This window comes from Chroicocephalus ridibundus, chromosome 1 (assembly GCF_963924245.1).
Source record: "Chroicocephalus ridibundus chromosome 1, bChrRid1.1, whole genome shotgun sequence".
In the NCBI taxonomy this organism is placed as follows: domain Eukaryota; kingdom Metazoa; phylum Chordata; class Aves; order Charadriiformes; family Laridae; genus Chroicocephalus; species Chroicocephalus ridibundus.
In genome coordinates this window covers 96,038,597-96,056,035 of record NC_086284.1, presented here as the reverse complement: position 1 = coordinate 96,056,035, position 17,439 = coordinate 96,038,597, and the positions used below count along the sequence as shown (strand labels likewise).

Here is a 17,439-nt window from a genome sequence, read left to right as displayed (position 1 = left end):
ACAGTTTTGTGTAATTTTTGGTGGGGTGATGCGGGCATTGGCTGGTGTCCTCTTCCCTTAAACCCCAGTTTTTTAAAAAGCAAAATGACGCTGAACTGAAGGTGCGGGTACCCCGTGGTTCTCTGTGCCAGTTCCATGCGGTTTTAGTGTTTCTGTGTCTTCTCTTTGAGCCCGTGTTCTCACTGTTGTGGGAAAAGCCCTCCCAGAAGTTGGGGAAGGTTTTTGGTCTTTGCAGGGAAAAACTATTTGCAAATGGAAACTGAAGGAAACCAGCTAAACGTCTCACTCTGCCTTTGCACCCTCCCTCCCCTCTTTCCTCCCCGTTTTTCAGGGGTAATGGTACTACGTGCCACTTGCAGGAGAGGTGACTCTTATAAAAACGAATACACAAATACTTTAAAATCACATTTCTGCTTTAAGCTGATGATGTGCCTTTAAGCATTTTGATTGAAACGAGTTCTTTTGGGTAATGCTGAAACTTTCCTTCTGCTGCACGTCAGCGATTTTTATCCCTGGGATTTGAAATTTGGCACTAAGGTATATTCTTTATCGGCGCTTTCTGTGATAACAAGTCCCAGTGCTGCAACACTGGTATGGCACAGATGTGCAGCTCCCTCTTTAGCATGGAACAGCTGACGTTCGTATGATATTAGCGTGTGTGTTTTAATTTTCTCCTCGGCAGTGTTTATGAACAGGGTGTGTTTAAAATGGGGTATTCGCTCGTTGCAAAAAGAAAAGGGCAAGGGGCAAAAGAGAAGACCTTGACAAAAATCACTCGCGTTGAAAGAGGCTGCTCTGAGGTGTGCGTGGCGTGCTCTTGCTGTCAAAACCCTTTATACTTGTTTTCAAATGGTCTTTGCTTTCTAAAGTCCTTGCCGGTGCAGGGGTACGGAGGAGGATAAGTACGGTATCATACGGGACTTCTCTAGGGGAATCAAAATATGGAGGTAATATAATATTTCACTGATCTGAGATGCACAGGATGTTTTCAAATAGTAAGCTTCTGTTTCTTAATAGGAAAATTCCCGTTAACGATGGCGATGCGCCGAAAAGCAGACTGGAGTTGAGAGAAGAAAATCACCTGAATCACAGTGTGGTAAGAAGTTTATAGCTTCATGCTGTAGCTAAATCTGTGCCTGTCCTCCCCACCCCGTCCCCCACCCCCGGGTATTATTACATGATCCATTTGGAGGAATGATTAAACTACCTCTAGCCAGACTTGGGCACATACGATTTGTTTCTGTGAAACAGTGAGATGGGACTTAGTTTATTTATCATCTCGTTAATCTCTTGACGCTGACTTTGTGGCGGTGCATTGTCGTATGACATCATGTTCTTACTTCTGCTCTGTTACGAATAATGTCGTGCAGCATCCCCGCGTGTCTAATGGGAATAGTTCGCGTAAGTGTTAAGTGCATCACAGTTTCAGCAGAGTTGGTGGTTTTCTCCTCTTTCGAGCATATGCAGGAAGCAGCAAATGGGGACAAAATTCAGCAGTGGACTTTTCTTCGTGCTGCATCCTCAGGCACCTCCTTGCCCCGGGAATTGTGTGGCGGTGGCGAGCTCTGGAGCAGAGCTGTGGCGGAGGGAGAGCTCCTGGAGGAGGAGGAGAAGCTCTCCATCCTTCCCTTCCCACTCTCCACGCCGCCATCTGACATCCTTGTGCTCTGGCGGGGCTGGGGCTGAGGGGCCTGTTACCACGTGGGAGTGACGCCACCGAGCATCATCTCGGGGCCACTTGTGGCTTCTTGGGCTACGGGTCCTCACGCCTTTGTTTCTGGCTGGTGGATTTTGGGTGCGGAGAGAGTTGTATTGGTTTGTGGTGATAAATATTGCTCCGTAGGTTCCTGTTCTCCCCTTCTCCAGTGCGATCAGCCTCTGTGTGTTTTCCCAACAAACAGGGTGTTTGCATTGGTATCGTTTCTCTTCCAAATGCTGACGTGTCTTGTAGCTTGAGCGGTAGTCACTGTGGCGAAATGTGAAAGTAACATACTTCTTGTTCTGTAAAGGTGGATGCGACTACAGCACATCGCATTGACAGTCTCACAGCTCTGAGTATGGACAGGTCTGGACTCATGCGAGAAGGACTCAGAGTCCCCAGTAGTATTGTCTATTCCAGCTTGTGCGGACTCGGCTCAGAAAAATCACGGGATGCTACGAGTTCGATAGCCGGGCTGGGATTTACTCCTGAAAGAAATCCAGAGATACAGTTTAAGTCTAATCCCCCCGAAGCGGTAGAAAACGCAGCTGTCTCTGGAAAAGCCCCGAATGGCTTCAGCGCTATATACAAAACGCCACCTGGAATACAAAAAAACTCTGTCCCGACGGGAGAGACGCTGGGTTTGGACCGAGCTGCGGGTGACAAGCAGAGTCCCCTCGGTGTCAATGGTGCTAGTTACCTAAGGCTCCCCTGGGTAAACCCCTATATGGAGGGCGCGACGCCCACCATATACCCTTTCCTTGACTCACCAAATAAGTATTCGTTGAACATGTACAAGGCATTGCTACCTCAGCAGTCCACTTACAGCTTACCGCAGCACCTGGCTTACTCGCCCGTGTGTACGAACGGCGAACGTTTTTTATACCTGCCTCCCTCCCACTACGTTGCCCCCCACATCCCCTCGTCGCTGGCGTCGCCCATGAGGCTCTCGACGGCTTCGGCATCGCCGGCCATCCCGCCTTTGGTGCACTGTCCGGATAAGAGCTTGTCGTGGAAGATGGGTGTCAGCCCTGGCACTGGCCCCGTGGACGCGCATGCCTACCCCCACATCCAGAGCAGCAAGCAGCCCCGGGTCCCTGCCGCCAAGCCGGCTCCTGCCAACATCCCGCCTGACCCTGCGCTCCTGCTGCCCCACTCGCCCCGGCCATCCCCCCGCCTCCCCCTGCCCGCCCAGGTTGGGGATGCCTACGCCGACTTCCACAAACACTTCCCCAGGATCACCACCTCTCCCTCCTCCGCTGTCACCCTCCCCAAGCCCTACGTCAACGTCGGCGGTGAATTCCCACCCTCCCGCCTCTCCAACGGGAAGCTCCCCAAGGGCAGCGATGCCGGGGATGCCCCCCCGCCAGCTGCCCCCCATGCGCGGAAAGCTGGCCACGAGCGGAAAGACGGCCGGTCCCCCCCACTCCTGGAGAAGCAGACCCCCACCAAAGACGTCACTGACAAACCGCTGGATTTGTCGGCAAAAGTCGTCGACGCGGAAACCGCCAGCAAGTCAGACCATGGTAAGAAAATGACACCGACGGTGCTGGTGCACGGCAGGGCGGGAGGGGGGACGCACTTGCCCGGCAGCGACATCGTTCAGAAGGAAACTATTTCTCCTGGGAACGGCTGCCCCATCTACAGGCCTGAAATTATCAGCACAGCGCCTTCCTCCTGGATTGTTCCCGGTCCCAGCCCCGGCGAGGAGAGTGGGAAGAGCGTCCAGCTGAAAAACAAGGCGCTGGACTGGGTGATCCCGCAGCAGCGGAGCTCCTCCTGCCCCAGGATGGGGGGCACGGAGGCGGTCGTCGGCAGCGTTTCGGGGACGGTGTCGGCGGGGGGGCGGCCGGCGTCGGCGTCGCCAGCTCCCAACGCCAACGTGGATTGCGCCAAGACGTCCCGGAGCTCCGCGGAGAGCACCGCCTCAGTCATACAGCACGTCGGGCAGCCTGTTGCCACCCCCGCGAAACACAGCAATAAGGTGGCCAAGTCCTGCGGCCAGGAAGCCAACTTCAAGGCGAGCGAGACCGCCCTGGCCTCCAGCCCCATCTTCCTGCCCCACAACGAGACGTTCCGCTCCCCACCGCTGCCCTACCCCAGGAGTTACCTCCCGTACCCGGTGCCGGAGGGGATAGCCATCAGTCCCCTCTCCCTCCACGGGAAAGGACACGTGTATCCGCACCCCGTCTTGTTGCCCAACGGCAGTCTCTACCCTGGCCACCTGGCTCCCAAACCTGGCCTCCCCTACAGCCTGCCGGCGGGGCGCGGGGAGTTCATGACCTACCAGGATGCCCTGGGGATGGGGATGGTGCACCCCATGCTGCTGCAGCATTCGGCTTTGGAAATCACTAAGGAGGAGAAGGCGGAAAGGAGGTCGCGGTCGCACGAGAGGGTCCGCTACGAGGACCCGGCTCTGAGGGGCCGGTTGCCGGAGCTCCTGGAGAGCGGTGGGAAGGTGCATTTCGACGTGCCCGGCGACAAGAGCTTGAAATTGCACCAGAGCTCCAGCCACGGTAAAAACTCAGCCAAAAGTGACAAGCACCTCTTCCCAGATCTTCTGCGCGACGAGCAAGAGGCTAAAAGTGAAGCAAACGTAACGAAAGCCAACTTTGCTACAGAAAGCAGTAATCAGGCTAATGACCCTACAAAGCACAAGGTAGAGCAGGCGTCGCAGCACAGAGATTTTATTGTAATGAGAGAGGAGTTTGGAAGAAGTAATGATCTTCACGAAACCTATAATTTCAAGCAAGCCCAGAGTTCGTCGGTGTTCGGCTTAAGGAAAGAAGACCTGCCTGTGAGCCAGCCGAAAGAGAGAGTGGCGGTCCAGCCTTCGCCCGCTTTCTTGGAAGGCGCTCACGAGAGCGATGCTCCAGCTCTGGCTTTTGGCAAGGTGCAGGAGGAGGCGAAGCCATTCTGCATGGGGACCGCGCCGCCCGGCATCGACGCCAACCAGAGCTATACCAAAGACGGAGCCGACGACGCGGAGTCTGCCGACGGCAAAATCCTGAAGCCCAAGCCGTCCAAGTTGGCCAAGAGGATCGCGAACTCCGCCGGTTACGTAGGTGATCGATTCAAGTGTGTGACGACCGAGCTGTACGCAGACTCCAGCCAGCTCAGCCGGGAGCAGCGGGCCTTGCAGGTGAGTCCGCGCGGTCCAACGACCGCCGCGCTTTTTTTTTTGTCGTTATTTCTCTGTGGCAAGTCGCAGTCAAGTTTTAAAGTTTGAGAGAAGAAATCAGATTTGTTTTGTTTTGTTTTGTTTTGTTTTGTTTTTTTTCTCGCTAGGGCGTACTCGCCAGAAACGGTTCTAAGTAGCCGAAGTAAGTTTGTTAATGAGAGCCAGGCGCTGTAAAGAATAGTATGTATGGCTTTTTACGTGTGCACGCGCTAGTAAGGTTTTTAAAGGGCTTTTGCTAAGACCTGATGAAAAATGTTAATGTACGTATGAAATGTTTGTGCAGTTGCGGAGGGGAGTCGGACAGGCATGCATGTTACCTTGGCGCTAGCGATGGCTGTAATTTCTCGGCTGGCCTGTAGTGCCAGCTAGCAGAGCGTACCCAGAAGTTGTGATTAGTATGCCAAACGTGCCGCTCGATGGAGAGGAGTCGCAGCCATGCATTTAGCGGGTCTCAGGCAACGTTTGCGCCAAGCGAAACGCGTAAAGGAAAGAGTAGGAGCGGTGTCGAGGTTGATGCCGAGGGATGGCAGACAGATACCGTGTAGGAATATCCTTAAGGTATTTTACTTTTAATGAAGGGATGAGTTAAGCCAAATTGTTTTTGCATTGTTAAGAAAAGAATTGGTTTATGCTTATAAAAATGGATGAAATTATCTAAATGATCCATTGAGTGCCCATTTTAATTACATAGATGGAAGGATTACAAGAGGACAGTATTTTATGTCTACCTGCTGCTTACTGTGAGGTCAGTTCTTCAAATTTTTATTACTAGACTCTTACATAAACCTTTGAGTTAAATTTCATTTCCAAATACACAAAGGGAAGTTTGTGGGCCATGGTCGTCTTTATTCATTGTACGGTTTTGTGTTTGTTTTTTTTTTCTTTTTGGTTTTGTTTTGTTTTTTCTTTTTCTTATTGTTTTTGTCTCTTTTTACCTCCAAAACAGAACGTTTTTGTTTTATATACAGTATACATTTATATATATATCTTACATATATATATATATGCTTATATATGAAAGAATTGTGTGGCTATTTGCATATAGATGCTAGAACACTGCTTTACAAGTCAGGTGTGTTAAAACTGCTACCCTAGCTATCTATCTCAAACCTTGGTTTTGAGCCGATTTTTCCTTTGGAAATGCTTTCATATAAGGTAAGGTAAATGAAGTAGCTTTTATCGCAAGACTTTTTTTTTTTTTTTTTTTTCATATCAATTCTCTTTCTAGCGTGCAATGATGCGCTTCTCAGAGTTGGAGATGAAAGAGAGAGAAGGCCAAACAGCTACCAAAGACTCAGAGGTCTGCAGATTCAGCCAGGCAGACTGGGAAAACTTGAAAGGAAACAGTGAAAAGAAGCCAAAGTCTGTCGCTCTGGAAGATGCCATTGCTGACCAAAATGACAATGACAGATGTAAGCGAATTTAGATGGCTTTCCGAAGCGCGTACGCGTGTCTCTGCGCCGCGGTAGCTTGCGGCAAAGCTGGGCGGGCAGCGCAGTCTTGGTGTTCTCGGGGTGTTAAAGTCACTGGTGTCTCGCTGGTTAAAGTCACTGTCACCTCAGGCTCTGCAGGTACGGAGCTGCCACGCGTGGCTGGTGCTCTCCGTGCTTGTTTCGGGGTCTGGAAGTTCCTGGCTATGGTTGTACCCGCTTTTCAGGAGAGAGAGTTAACTGTCACCAAAGTTACCGTGTCTGTTCTGCTCAATCCATGAAGTACCACATCAGCCAGTGAAAGCGGAGGTCTAAGGTTATGTTTTAAATGAAGAAAGGAGATGGGGGCAGAGTGAGGGGCAGCAAGGAGTTTAGGTTCCTGAAGGTGCTGCAGCTCTGGGAAATGCCACTATTGCAGCTTCTAGGCAAAGCAAGGATGGAGGAGAGAAGGGTGATGGGGAGCAGGGAAGGACATCATCTGCCAGGCTGGCTTGTCTATAAAGGCTGCCTGTAAAACTCCAAACTCTGAGAAACTAGTGTGCCTGGGTGACTTCTTGCTGCGGAGGCCGGGGGGGTGCGTGGGGGTGGCCAGCACAGGTCCTCGCGGGCATGTGTGTGTGTGGGGGGGCCTGTGAAATTCCCTGTGGGGTCGGTGGGGCTGGCTCTTCCCTCTAGGCTGCGGCAAGGTGTCAAGAGGGCTGCGTGCTAGAAACACTGTCCTAAAAGCAAGACAAACTTAAATGGTATTGTTTTTTTTTACTGTATGCAAGAAAAATTGCCTCTTTTTTTTTGTTTTGGTGTTAAACTCTTGGTAAGCATCTGGCTTCCATCAATTTCCCAGCTTCTTTTTTTTTTACCTGTATAATTAAGGAATGGATCAGTTCTTCCTGCTGCTACTTTGTTTTTAACAACTCAGGGAAAAAAACCCCAACCCTATGCTGAAAAGTATTGCAAAACAAGAGGAAACACACTGCAGACCGCATCGTGTGTGTGTGTGTGTGTGTGCGCGTGTGTGTGCGTGCGCATTGTGTAACTCGGTGGTTAAGTGTGCTCCTCCGTAGGTGGAGATTCATGAGTGGGGCTAGTAGAAAATTTCATTCAGGCAATTTAATAACTTTGAATTATTGTTCTGGTCTTTAAATAATGCTTTTGGCAGAGAGCATGCTGGTCAATCGTACTTGCTCGGTTACTCACCGAAATCAAGTTACTGTGGTGTGGCTGTCACTGAAATCGCGGCCTCAACAAGAATCGGCCTGGCAAAAGAGCAAGGGAAAGTTTTACTTGTGGAAGTGGAGGAGGTACCAGGATGGGGAGAGGCTGAGCCCCTGGAAGCTGAGCGGGCTTTCCCTTCTCCCAGCTGCATGGAGGCAGCTTCGGGGGAGGAAGGCACCGTTGCCTTTAGGGTCCCTGTGCAAAAGCCGAGAGCTGCTGCCCCGGCTCCTCCCCTTGCAGCACCCCCTTGCTCCCCAGCAGGCTCAGGGTGCCGTGGTGATGTCCTCTGTTAAATCCCACCCTGGGTGTGCTGGAAAGCAGCAGCAGCAGCAGGGTGGGTCTGGGGCATCGGGGTGAGATGGGTCTGGGGATGCAGAGGGGGACGGTGGTCTGCGGGGTCGGCAATGGGTGCAGGGGAGGGAGGGAGAGCCTGGCCGGGGGCGTGGGGCATGCTGCTGGGGGGGGTGTGCTGCGGGGAGGGGGAGCGTTAAAGCATCGTTGGCTGAAACACCCCGCCTCCCATCCTTGCAAAAGGCTGATGATGCGGTGCATCCTTAAATTGATCGTTTAGTGAGGTCTCCAGCACTTGAATCTGCTGGCTAAAATGTGTTTGAGACTGTTAAATAACCACTGGAAGCAGGGAAAGTATGTTAGTACATTAGTTCGTTCCTCTCCTAATTAGCTCTGACTTAACAGGCTATTTCGGAGTCTGGCCGAACGTCTAAACTCCTAAAAGCACGGATCTGTTCTGCTGAGGGAGCTCCTCTTCTGCCTTCACGGCAGCAAATACTAACTGGTACAGATCCAGTTCTCAGTAGAATTTTTTTTTATGGTGGTGGGTTCACCTCCTGCCCCGCAGGATAGCAGCTGATAAATCAGGAAGCCGAGTTTCACACTTCTTGAACGCCTCCAGTGTAGTGGCCTGTGCTCTGGTGGCGTTTGAGCCGCCCGCCGTCTCGATGCATCTCTCACCGAGAAACTGGCCAAAGGGGCGATGGGCTCTGCCCGCTCTTCCCCTGGCGAGAGCCAGGGCTGCTTATCCCTCGCCTTCCCTGGCCCTCCCGATTTCTAAGCACGCTGAGGGTGCCTTTGGCTTTAAAGCTCTCGAACAGCAGCTAGCTGATGGTTTGCAACCTCTTCCGTTTTCCTTTCTGGCCCCTGCAAGCGATCTCGCTGCTGGAAAGACGTTTCACCACGTTTGACGGAGCGTTCGTCCAGCGCTGGCTAAAAGCTACAAACTGGTGTCCTGTGCGGGAGTGGGGAATTTAGGAGCAAAAACAGCGTGACACACCACCCCCCCCCCCGCCCCGGCTCCGCTGCGAGCGCTTCACCTGCCCGGTGTCGGCAGGGAAGAGGAAAACCGCAACTGAAACTGTGATTGCGGCGCGGAGCCGGCTGTCAGGGCTGCGCCGCTGCCGCCGCGCCAGTCAGTGGTGGAGCGCAAGGAGCTGATGGGGGCCCCGGCAGCTGCTCGCCCCCTCGGCTCCTCTGAATCCACCAGCCCCACGGCAACAACAAAAGGCGAAGTAACGCACAGGCAGGTGATGCTTACAGAGGCATCTGATGGGATGGAAACTCCTTTTTTTAGCTTGCCCTGGGACTTACTCATTTTCCTACTGTTGTAGCACGCGTACCGACTTTTTTTGAAGCAAGCGAAGGCACAATATCCAATTCCTTGAACTTTTCCTCTGATTTGGCGGTGCATGGTTTTCCCATTCCGAGAGCCTTCTTAAGCTTCATCGTGCCTTCTGGACAAGGGTAAAAGACGTGGTTTTGTTTGCTGTTTGGTTTTTTTTTTTTTTTTTTTTTCCAAAGGCCTGATTTAAGGGAGGTAGCCGCGTTAGCTAATTAATGAGCAATTAAAGCTAAGGAGTAAAGTAGAAGTGCTTTAATTCTCTCCCATCTCGTTTAGGTTCTGCCGGGCGTTCTGAGAGCAGCCGCGAAGCTGCTTTGTGTTGCCAAGGTGACTTGTAAATGTTGCTGAGGCGATGCTGCTCCGGTGCATTTCCATAGCACAAACATGATAAATTATGGGATGCATATGTCATGAGTCATAGGATTGTTCAGAGATCAAGTGATTTAAGCTATTGGCACGGACGCGCGCATCAATACGGGCATGTGATGATCGCATGTCGGTTCATAACAAAGCTCTTCTAGCGGTGTTGAAAAAATCATACCCAAGTGTGAAAGACTGAATAAATTCTACAAGCTGCGAATTTCTTGAGCGAGGGGTGCGATTAACCGTTTAGCTAATTTTATAGGAGGAAGACACTGCCCGTTTAAGCCTTAGCTGGGAAAAATAAAACCCGATATGTTAAAAACTTGATCTTAAGGCATGAGGTCATGGGGAAAAAGTTAAAGCAGTTTCTGTGGGTGAAAGTAAATGGTGTGACGTGCCAGAGCCTTTAGAGCTGATGTTTGGTGTCAGAGTGAGGTGCCGGTGTCCCTTTGCATGGTAATCCGCTGCTTTGCTTTTCTCGCTGGGCTGTGCGTATACCTGAGCAAATGAAAGATGGAGACAGTAAACATGTCCTTTGCCCCGGTCAGTTATTACCTTCCTGCGATGGGACATAGTGCATAAAAAAAAAAAAAAAAAAAAAAAAGGAAAAAATCAGAAGTCTGCGCGGGGAGAATGGGGGTTGCGTTGCTTGTTTGCGCAGCGCAGAGGGCTTGGGCAGGGGGAAACAAATGTGGAAGGTTCCCAAGCAGAGGTGCTTGGAGGGGAAAAATGAAATCGGCTGGGTTCCCTCTGCCCCGTGGGATGCTTGGAATTGGATGCTGAAGGTGACTTGGGGGAATTTCTTACTGATGTTGTGATCTCCGTGACGAATGCTGGGGTTTAGCCTTTGGATAGTCGTGACCATTCTCGGATGAAGAAAGGGTGCCTTGCGTAAGTGAGTGCAATGAGAAGGTTGCTCCAGGGAAGAGGAAAGGCTGTTTTTAGCTGCCATGTTATTTGAACAAAAGAATTGCAGCTTAAACTCTATGTTTCCTTGTTTGCATCACATGGGAGGGCCTGGCCTCAAGCAGCTGACGGCAACAGGAAGATGGAAAAATGAAGGAAAGTTTTTTGCTTTTTTTTGGGGGTAGCGCGTTTGTGCGTGCGTGTAACTGTTTCTCGTGAGTTTGTAGACCGTGCGCTGAGGAGACGCCGCTTCAGGCAGAAACCGTATAGGGAAAAAGCATCTGGTTCATTCTTCCTTGTTTTCTAGTTGGGTAGGACAGTGAGAAGTGGTTTTGAGTTGTTGGTGCTGGTTCTCGGCAGCTGGTGTGAGACTGGCAAAGGCCGGTGGCTCGAGGAAGGAAGACGTTTAGGAGTTTAATCTCCTTACTCATAGAGGTGTGTTGCTATGAGAACTCAGCATTTATCCTGTGTTTCTGGCTACCTCGTCACTGTTTGAATAATGAGGATAAGAAAACTCCCAAGTATTTTGTTGTTTTCTTCCTCGGGGCGAGGAAAGGATGTTGCAGATACATGGCGGGGGAGGGGGGGGGGTGGGGTGAACAAAAGCAAACAAATTCTCCTTGTCTTTGTTGGGCACGCAAGATATGCTTATGTTGCCGTGCCTCATGTTGACATGCGTATCTTAATTTGGGGAGCCGTCGTGTCTGATCCGGGTTGCTTGCAAAACAGTTTGTGAGGACGGAGTGGATGGAATCCGGTGGTAAAATATTAATAGAGCCCGTGCCCCGTGAGGCGGCTGCCGCCGCTGTGCCAAGGGGAAAATAAACCCTCTGGGCGTGCGATGTGTCCGTGTGAGCGCGGAGAGCTTGGCAGCCCCTGGGCTATGGCCGTGTCCCGAACGGCAGCCGACCTTTGTTCTTTCGCGGTGAAAATCCGGCTGTGGAAGAGGCGGGGAGCGGCGGCGGTGGCAGCAGCAGAGGAGATCGGATCGGCAAGGACGTGTCTGCCCGGCTTCGCTGTCCCCGTTCTGCCCTGTGGATGCAGGATGATTACGCAAGCCCGGATTAATGTGCGGAGATGTCGCTTCTCTAATGGTCTTAACCGCACGTAGCGGGACGGATTTCAGGGACGCGTGTGCGGCGGCGGGCAGTCCTCGAGAGGGATTTCTGGCTCAGCGGCCAAGGAGACGGAGCTCTAGTGGCCGGGGGGGGAGGATGTCCCCCTCAGATGTGACCGGAGAGCAAAGGTGTGGCAGAGCAGCTGGCAGCGAGGGCTTTTTGGATAAACTTCAATGCGTGTGTGCTGTTTTCAGTGGCACGCGGAGCCCCGGAGAAAGGCTGTTAGAGAGGTTACAGAAAATGTCTCTCCCCTCTTTTTAATTTTTTAGCACGGACAGTCGGAGCGAGCGGCGCTCGGCATCCCTGTGCCAAGTCCTCTCTGCAGATAAGACAAGGAATTAATTTGCAGCGGGTCGCTTTTGGTGGTGGCGGGCTGGAATTAGCTTGCTGTTTCCTGCAAGCCCCAAAGATTAAGACCATCACTCCCCCCCTCCCCCCACCCTTCCTTACAGCCTGATACTTCCTCTGACCCTGCGAAAGCTTCTCTGGGAATTGGTCAGGATGTGCCTGCCTTTTCTCAGGCCAGACGGTGTTAGGAGCAGGAAAGCCGTCCTGATCTACCGACTCGCGGTGTGAACCGCAGTGTGTAGCTGCTGGTACCCGCCGGAGACATGAAGGCTATGAAGAGCGGGAGCGGGGTGGAGGAGTGCTCTTACCGGGTCTGTCCGGGGAAACCGAGCGTATAAGTATAATGTTTCCTTATGAACGGGGGGGAAAAGTAGCAGGTTGCATGAAAGACGTAAAGTGAAATCTGATAGAAGCATTTCTAAAGTGCTACTTAGAACGTGGCTGGTCCAGCTTCTTTTACGCTGTGTGAAACAGGGCTGCCGGTGCGGGTGGTGTGGTTGTAGGGTACAGCTGTTGGGCAGCATCTCTGTGCCAGATGTGCAGACACAGGGTATTGCCAGTTTCCTTCTGGTGTCGGGGGGTGACACTGGCGATTTAGAGGCACAGTCATAGTAAGCCGAGAGACTTTTTTTTCTGGAACGTGTCAGCATTGCTGGCTGGAAGAAGTGTGACAAACTGCGTTTTAAAGTCTTGAAGGGAGCAGGTGTTGGCCAGACGGCCTTGTGGAGAGGAGCATCGCCAAATAGCAGAATGGCCCGAGCGTTCCGCTCGCCTGGAAAAAGTCAACTTTTGTTTTGATTTTTCTTGGCCAAATGTCTTCTGCCGTTTTATAAAGCAGCCCTGCAGGCAGCTTCCCAGGCAGTGTAAAAATGATGCTCTGGTGCTTGCAAACGTCTCCAGAGCCCTAGGTGCTACTTGGAGACTTTTCCAAATTGTGTTGAAGAAAAATCTCATCGGAGAGGTTTTTTTCTCCGCCTCAGCCTTCCATTGCTGACAACAGGGATTTCAAGGACAGTCGTCAAGCCAGAAGATGTTGGCAGAGCTGTAGAAAGGTGCTCCTGGGGTAAGGCGGGATGGAACTGGGCTGCATCCAGGGGCTGCCAGGGCCTGGATACTGGTGTGGTGGGTCTCACTGGTGTGGTGGGTCTCAGAGGGGAGAGGGGGGCTGTGGAGGAGGAAGAGCAGAAGTTGAAGGCCAGGCTGTACTGGGGAGGAAGCTGAGTAAGGACTGGGAGGATGAAGGGGAGGGAAGGGAAACTGTCAGGAGTCCAGGTAGGAAACCAAATGTGTTTGCAGGAAGGGAAGTGGGAGAAGGAGGAAAGGCAAGGACGAGGAAGAGGAAAAGGGGCAGTGAGCCGTGGGGAAGTAGGACGGAGCATATGGACAGTTTGCCAAAGAGCGGCAGACGTGCAGAAGGAGTGTTGGTCAGCCAGGAGGGCTAAAATGCCTGGGAAAAGCAACTTGTTTGTGAGAATTGTAAATAGGAAGCTGATTAACCGTGTTGCAGTCTGTGCCCCATGTCTGCCTAACTGTGCCTCGGCTAGTGCGGTTTAAATGCAAGAAAAAATACCTGTTCAAGATGATGATTAACTGCTGTTTTAAGCAAGCATCCATTTAAAATCACTTAAGCTGTCTCTAAATTTGAGGGAACAGTACTGGAGAGGGGAAGCTGAACGTAGGGCAAGCATGGCAACGTAGGTGTTTTGGGGCTAGTTTGTCAGACTAGTTTCTTGTAAGCTTTCCAAAGCTCACCCGGTTGCTGCTGCTGGAAATATTGCCTGAAAAAAGCGAGGTCTTTTTTAAAAGGAGGTGACAAAGATCATGTGATGTACGGTGACTGGCTGGTTACTTGAAGCGAGGAGGAAGCCTTTTTATAACCTTGGATTCGAGTAGTGCTTTTTGCAAAATATCACAGCTATTCTTAGTGGTATTCCCGTGTACGTGTGTGCGTGCTCCGTATCCCATTTGTATCTCCAGAAGAAGGGACGAAAGCTTTTAAGTCAGACTCTGCAATTCGATGCGAGAAGTTAGGGAAGGATTAGGAATCAGCGGAAGACTGATACTTTATTATCATCAGAAGGTATTTCTGAAAAGAAAGTCATTGCACAGTGAAGCTTGGGTTATTACTTATCATGGTTTTGGGGGGCAGGGTCGCTTTCTGAAAAGGGTCTGCGCTTTCGATATCTGAAGATGTTTCTGTATTTAAAAAAGCATATTGTGATGTTTCGATGGCTACAAGTATTGTGAATGTTGTGCTTCTTAAATTGATGTAAAAACAACACGAAGTATTGTGCTTTTGGGGGGTTGTACTTAGCCACTGAGGAAACTCCTGCCTTAGGCTGACCAGAGGAGGCTTGTTCTGAAGTAAGGTTTTGTGTTTATTTGCATGCCTCATAAACCATAAGTCATGGTGGAGATGACATTGAAGAGATCAGAGATCGTAGCTTTCTCACAATTAATTGTTTTGTATTTATTAGGTCTTGTGGTGTTTGTTTTTTTCATTTTTAGGTAACTTTACTAGTACAGAAAACAACCAAGGTCACTTTCTTGAAACTCCAGAGGAAAAAGATCTCTCAAATGAGCAATGTTATTTAGAGAGGCATTCTATATATGAAAAAGCGGAAGACCAGCCAACAGAAGATATTGGCCAACATCCATGTCCACGTCTGGACAGGAAGCGTAAACACTCTGGTGAGAGAGTGCAAAATGATGGCAGCCAAAATGAAAACTTTGTGGATGAACTGCAGGATGAACTTATATCAAAAGCAAAAAAGAAGAAGAACTCCAAAGGTAAGGCAGCATTTTGCTTTGGTCTCTCTCAAGGAATGTCTTGTGAAAGGAACGTCCCTTTGGCTTAATGTGTTTCCATTTTTGAACTTGATAGTTACTAATGTGAGCACTGTCATTTCACTTAAAATTATATATATGTATATATATGTATGTATATATATGTGTATATATATATATGTATATATAAAAATCTTGGCATATAAGGGTAAAGCACTAGTCGTTGGACACTGTAGCCACAGCGGTGCAAGTTACTGTAGTGCATGTAACCCTTAATGAGCGAACCTTTAAAATGCATAGTGTGGTGGTAAAGCTGAGACTATATGCCCCGAAAGTGAAATGTAGCTTTTGTTTTAAGTTGAGGGGGCTTTTTGATTAATTTTTAGTTATTTTTCCATTAGATGACTGGCCTGAGAGGGAAATGACAAACAATTCCTCTAACCACTTAGAAGAGCCCAATTGTAATGAGGTGACCAACCTGAAGGTGTGCATTGAATTAACAGGGCTCCATCCCAAAAAGCAGCGTCACCTGCAGCATCTTAGGGAACTATGGGAGCAGCAGGTGTCACCAGAGAGATCCCCGTCCGGCAAGTTGGGCCGGCAAAGCAGGAAAGATTTAGCTGAGGCTGTTCAGCCAGAGGCCACTGCAAAGGTCAAAGACTTCACAGAAGAAAGGCACACCAAGAAAAGGTCAGAGGCCAAAAGCAATAGAAGTTGGTCTGAAGAGTCCCTCAAAACAAGTGACAATGAACAAGGTATGCAGAGACTACTAGGGAAACCAGACGGCTTTAGCATTTACAGTGACGCATGCTGCCACCGATGTTAAGGAATTGTCGAGAGTTTTTTTTTTTTTTTAAATTATATATATATTTTTTTTTCTGTAGATGTCAATTTGTATAAGGACTGACACCTCCTCTTTAAGAATTGCACTGTAGCTGATATTTGGCAGACAAGAAAATGTGTTTGTGTATGTGTGTGTAACTATGTGTTTGTGCGTGTGTGTGTTTTGGCTTTAAATACTCTTTCATAGATAACGTGAAGATGAATTTCTGTCTCTAGAGGAGAGCTGGGGCGGGGGGTGGCGTACAACGCGGGCATGCTTCTGGGCGAGGGAGGGAGCAAACAGGCTGGTAGGCGGTGGAAGGGCGTTTAACCACACGTAGGATTTGAGGGGCTGTGACCCTCTGAAAGAGCATCAGCTCAGCTAGTGGCTCTTGATCTCGGGAACCCAACGCCTCCAGCACCCTCGGCACTGCTGCGTTCCCCGCCTTTCCCAGGGTATACGCGCAAGAGCAAGGCTCATCCTCCTCCCCAAGAGGATGCCGTGCTGGTTCATCGCGGGCACGTCCTGTAAACCCCTGTGGCCCCATTCCCCAGCCCCTTGGTGCAGATCTTCCCAGTGTCTCTGTCCTAAGGGGCCGCTTGCTCAAAGCGCATCAGCTTTCCTTGACTTGTTTTTTGCTGCTTTGTTCCCCCTCACTCCGCTTCCTCCTTTTCGCCATCGTCTTCCCCTTTTCTGCCCATTCCCTATCCTGGAGGAGAACCTGTGGAGGCAATACGCCAATTTTTCCTTTGGATGGACAGGACACTCGCTGGTCCCCACTCTCCTCAGCCCGTGGGCAGATTGTCTCCCCTGCTGCTTTCTCCCTTCCCTGTGACATTTGCTGCTGTAGTTTGGTTGGAGGATGGTGGGGACGGTGGCACGCAGCCCACGTGGCCGGTCCCCCTCCTGCATCCCCTGCACTTCTTCGTGAATCCCCATCTCCTCTGGGCACAGCAGGGAGACGTATACTTTTTTCAAGTACAAGGTTGCAGATACCTTTCTTTTCTTCCTTCTTCTCCTCTTCTTACCCCTCCAAGTCCCCTGCCTGTTTTGAGGAAAGGCTGTTCCTGGGAGGGAGAGCTCTGAGTTGGACATTTGGGCTCCTTCCTCTTTCACAGACCTGGCAGCTTCATCAAACTGGTAGCATTTCACCCTCCAGCTGGCCTGTCCTATAGTTTAGCTGAGATCACCTCAAAAGGGAGAAGCATGAGGAGAGTGGATCCTCTTGTCTCATGCCGTGGAGAGGACCGAGTTCAAGTCATCCCACACCGGTGAGAGTTTTCCTCGGTAGCATCTCCAAAATGGTCACAGGCGAAAATACCGGCTTCCCTTGTGTCCTAAAGCTCCTCACCCATCCTTCCCCTTGGTAGGACTATCTGAGGGCAGAAAACCCCAAACTTTGATGCTTATTGATGGGGAAGGTTCTCCAACAGGTTTTGTGGAGCAGGAGATCAAAACTTAGTTTTAAAAGGAGCTTTGACTCTTACTCCCTTGCTTTATGTGCTGCCTTGGCGAGCGTGGTATCGGCTCAAACATCCCTGCCCATCACCTGCTCCCCTTTGTACTTTCAGAAAGAGAAACCTTGTAGAGATTAAACGAGGGTCACTAACAAGAAGCCGCATTGTGTAAGGATGCTCTCGCTTTCCCCTGCAATGCCTCCCGTGGCAGTGACGGGCTTCTCTTAACGCGTGACCTCGGGAAAGAAAAAGAGTGGCTCCTGATTTATGCACCGTTCCCGAAGGCATTCAGACTCAGTCGCCCTATGGCTATGAAAAACTTCTTGGTTTTGGAAGCCGCTGTAAAATCACAAACCTGACTGAATTATGCCTTGCCATTCATTGTGCAAGGCACCGGAGATCATTCAGATCATTTTGCTGACACTCCTCCAGCCCCACTGAAGTGTAAACCTTTGAATCCCCTTTTTCGCAGTTGACCA

General features: G+C 50.4%; 1 protein-coding gene across 10 annotated transcripts in view; it reads left to right on the top strand.

Moving 5' to 3' along the window:
* The window catches only part of BCOR (BCL6 corepressor), an 83,324-nt gene that overhangs the window by 44,752 nt on the left and 21,133 nt on the right, over positions 1-17,439 (top strand). For 6 of the 10 annotated variants that reach the window (XM_063343904.1, XM_063343883.1, XM_063343874.1 and 3 more), the window contains exons 3-8: positions 1,018-1,096; positions 2,010-4,841; positions 5,572-5,625; positions 6,109-6,292; positions 14,402-14,683; positions 15,082-15,435. In XM_063343904.1, coding sequence (XP_063199974.1) covers positions 1,018-1,096; positions 2,010-4,841; positions 5,572-5,625; positions 6,109-6,292; positions 14,402-14,683; positions 15,082-15,435 — 3,785 coding nt within the window. The remainder of the gene's footprint in view (positions 1-1,017; positions 1,097-2,009; positions 4,842-5,571; positions 5,626-6,108; positions 6,293-14,401; positions 14,684-15,081; positions 15,436-17,439) is intronic. The other 4 variants (XM_063343927.1, XM_063343920.1, XM_063343935.1 and 1 more) reach the window with 4 other exon arrangements.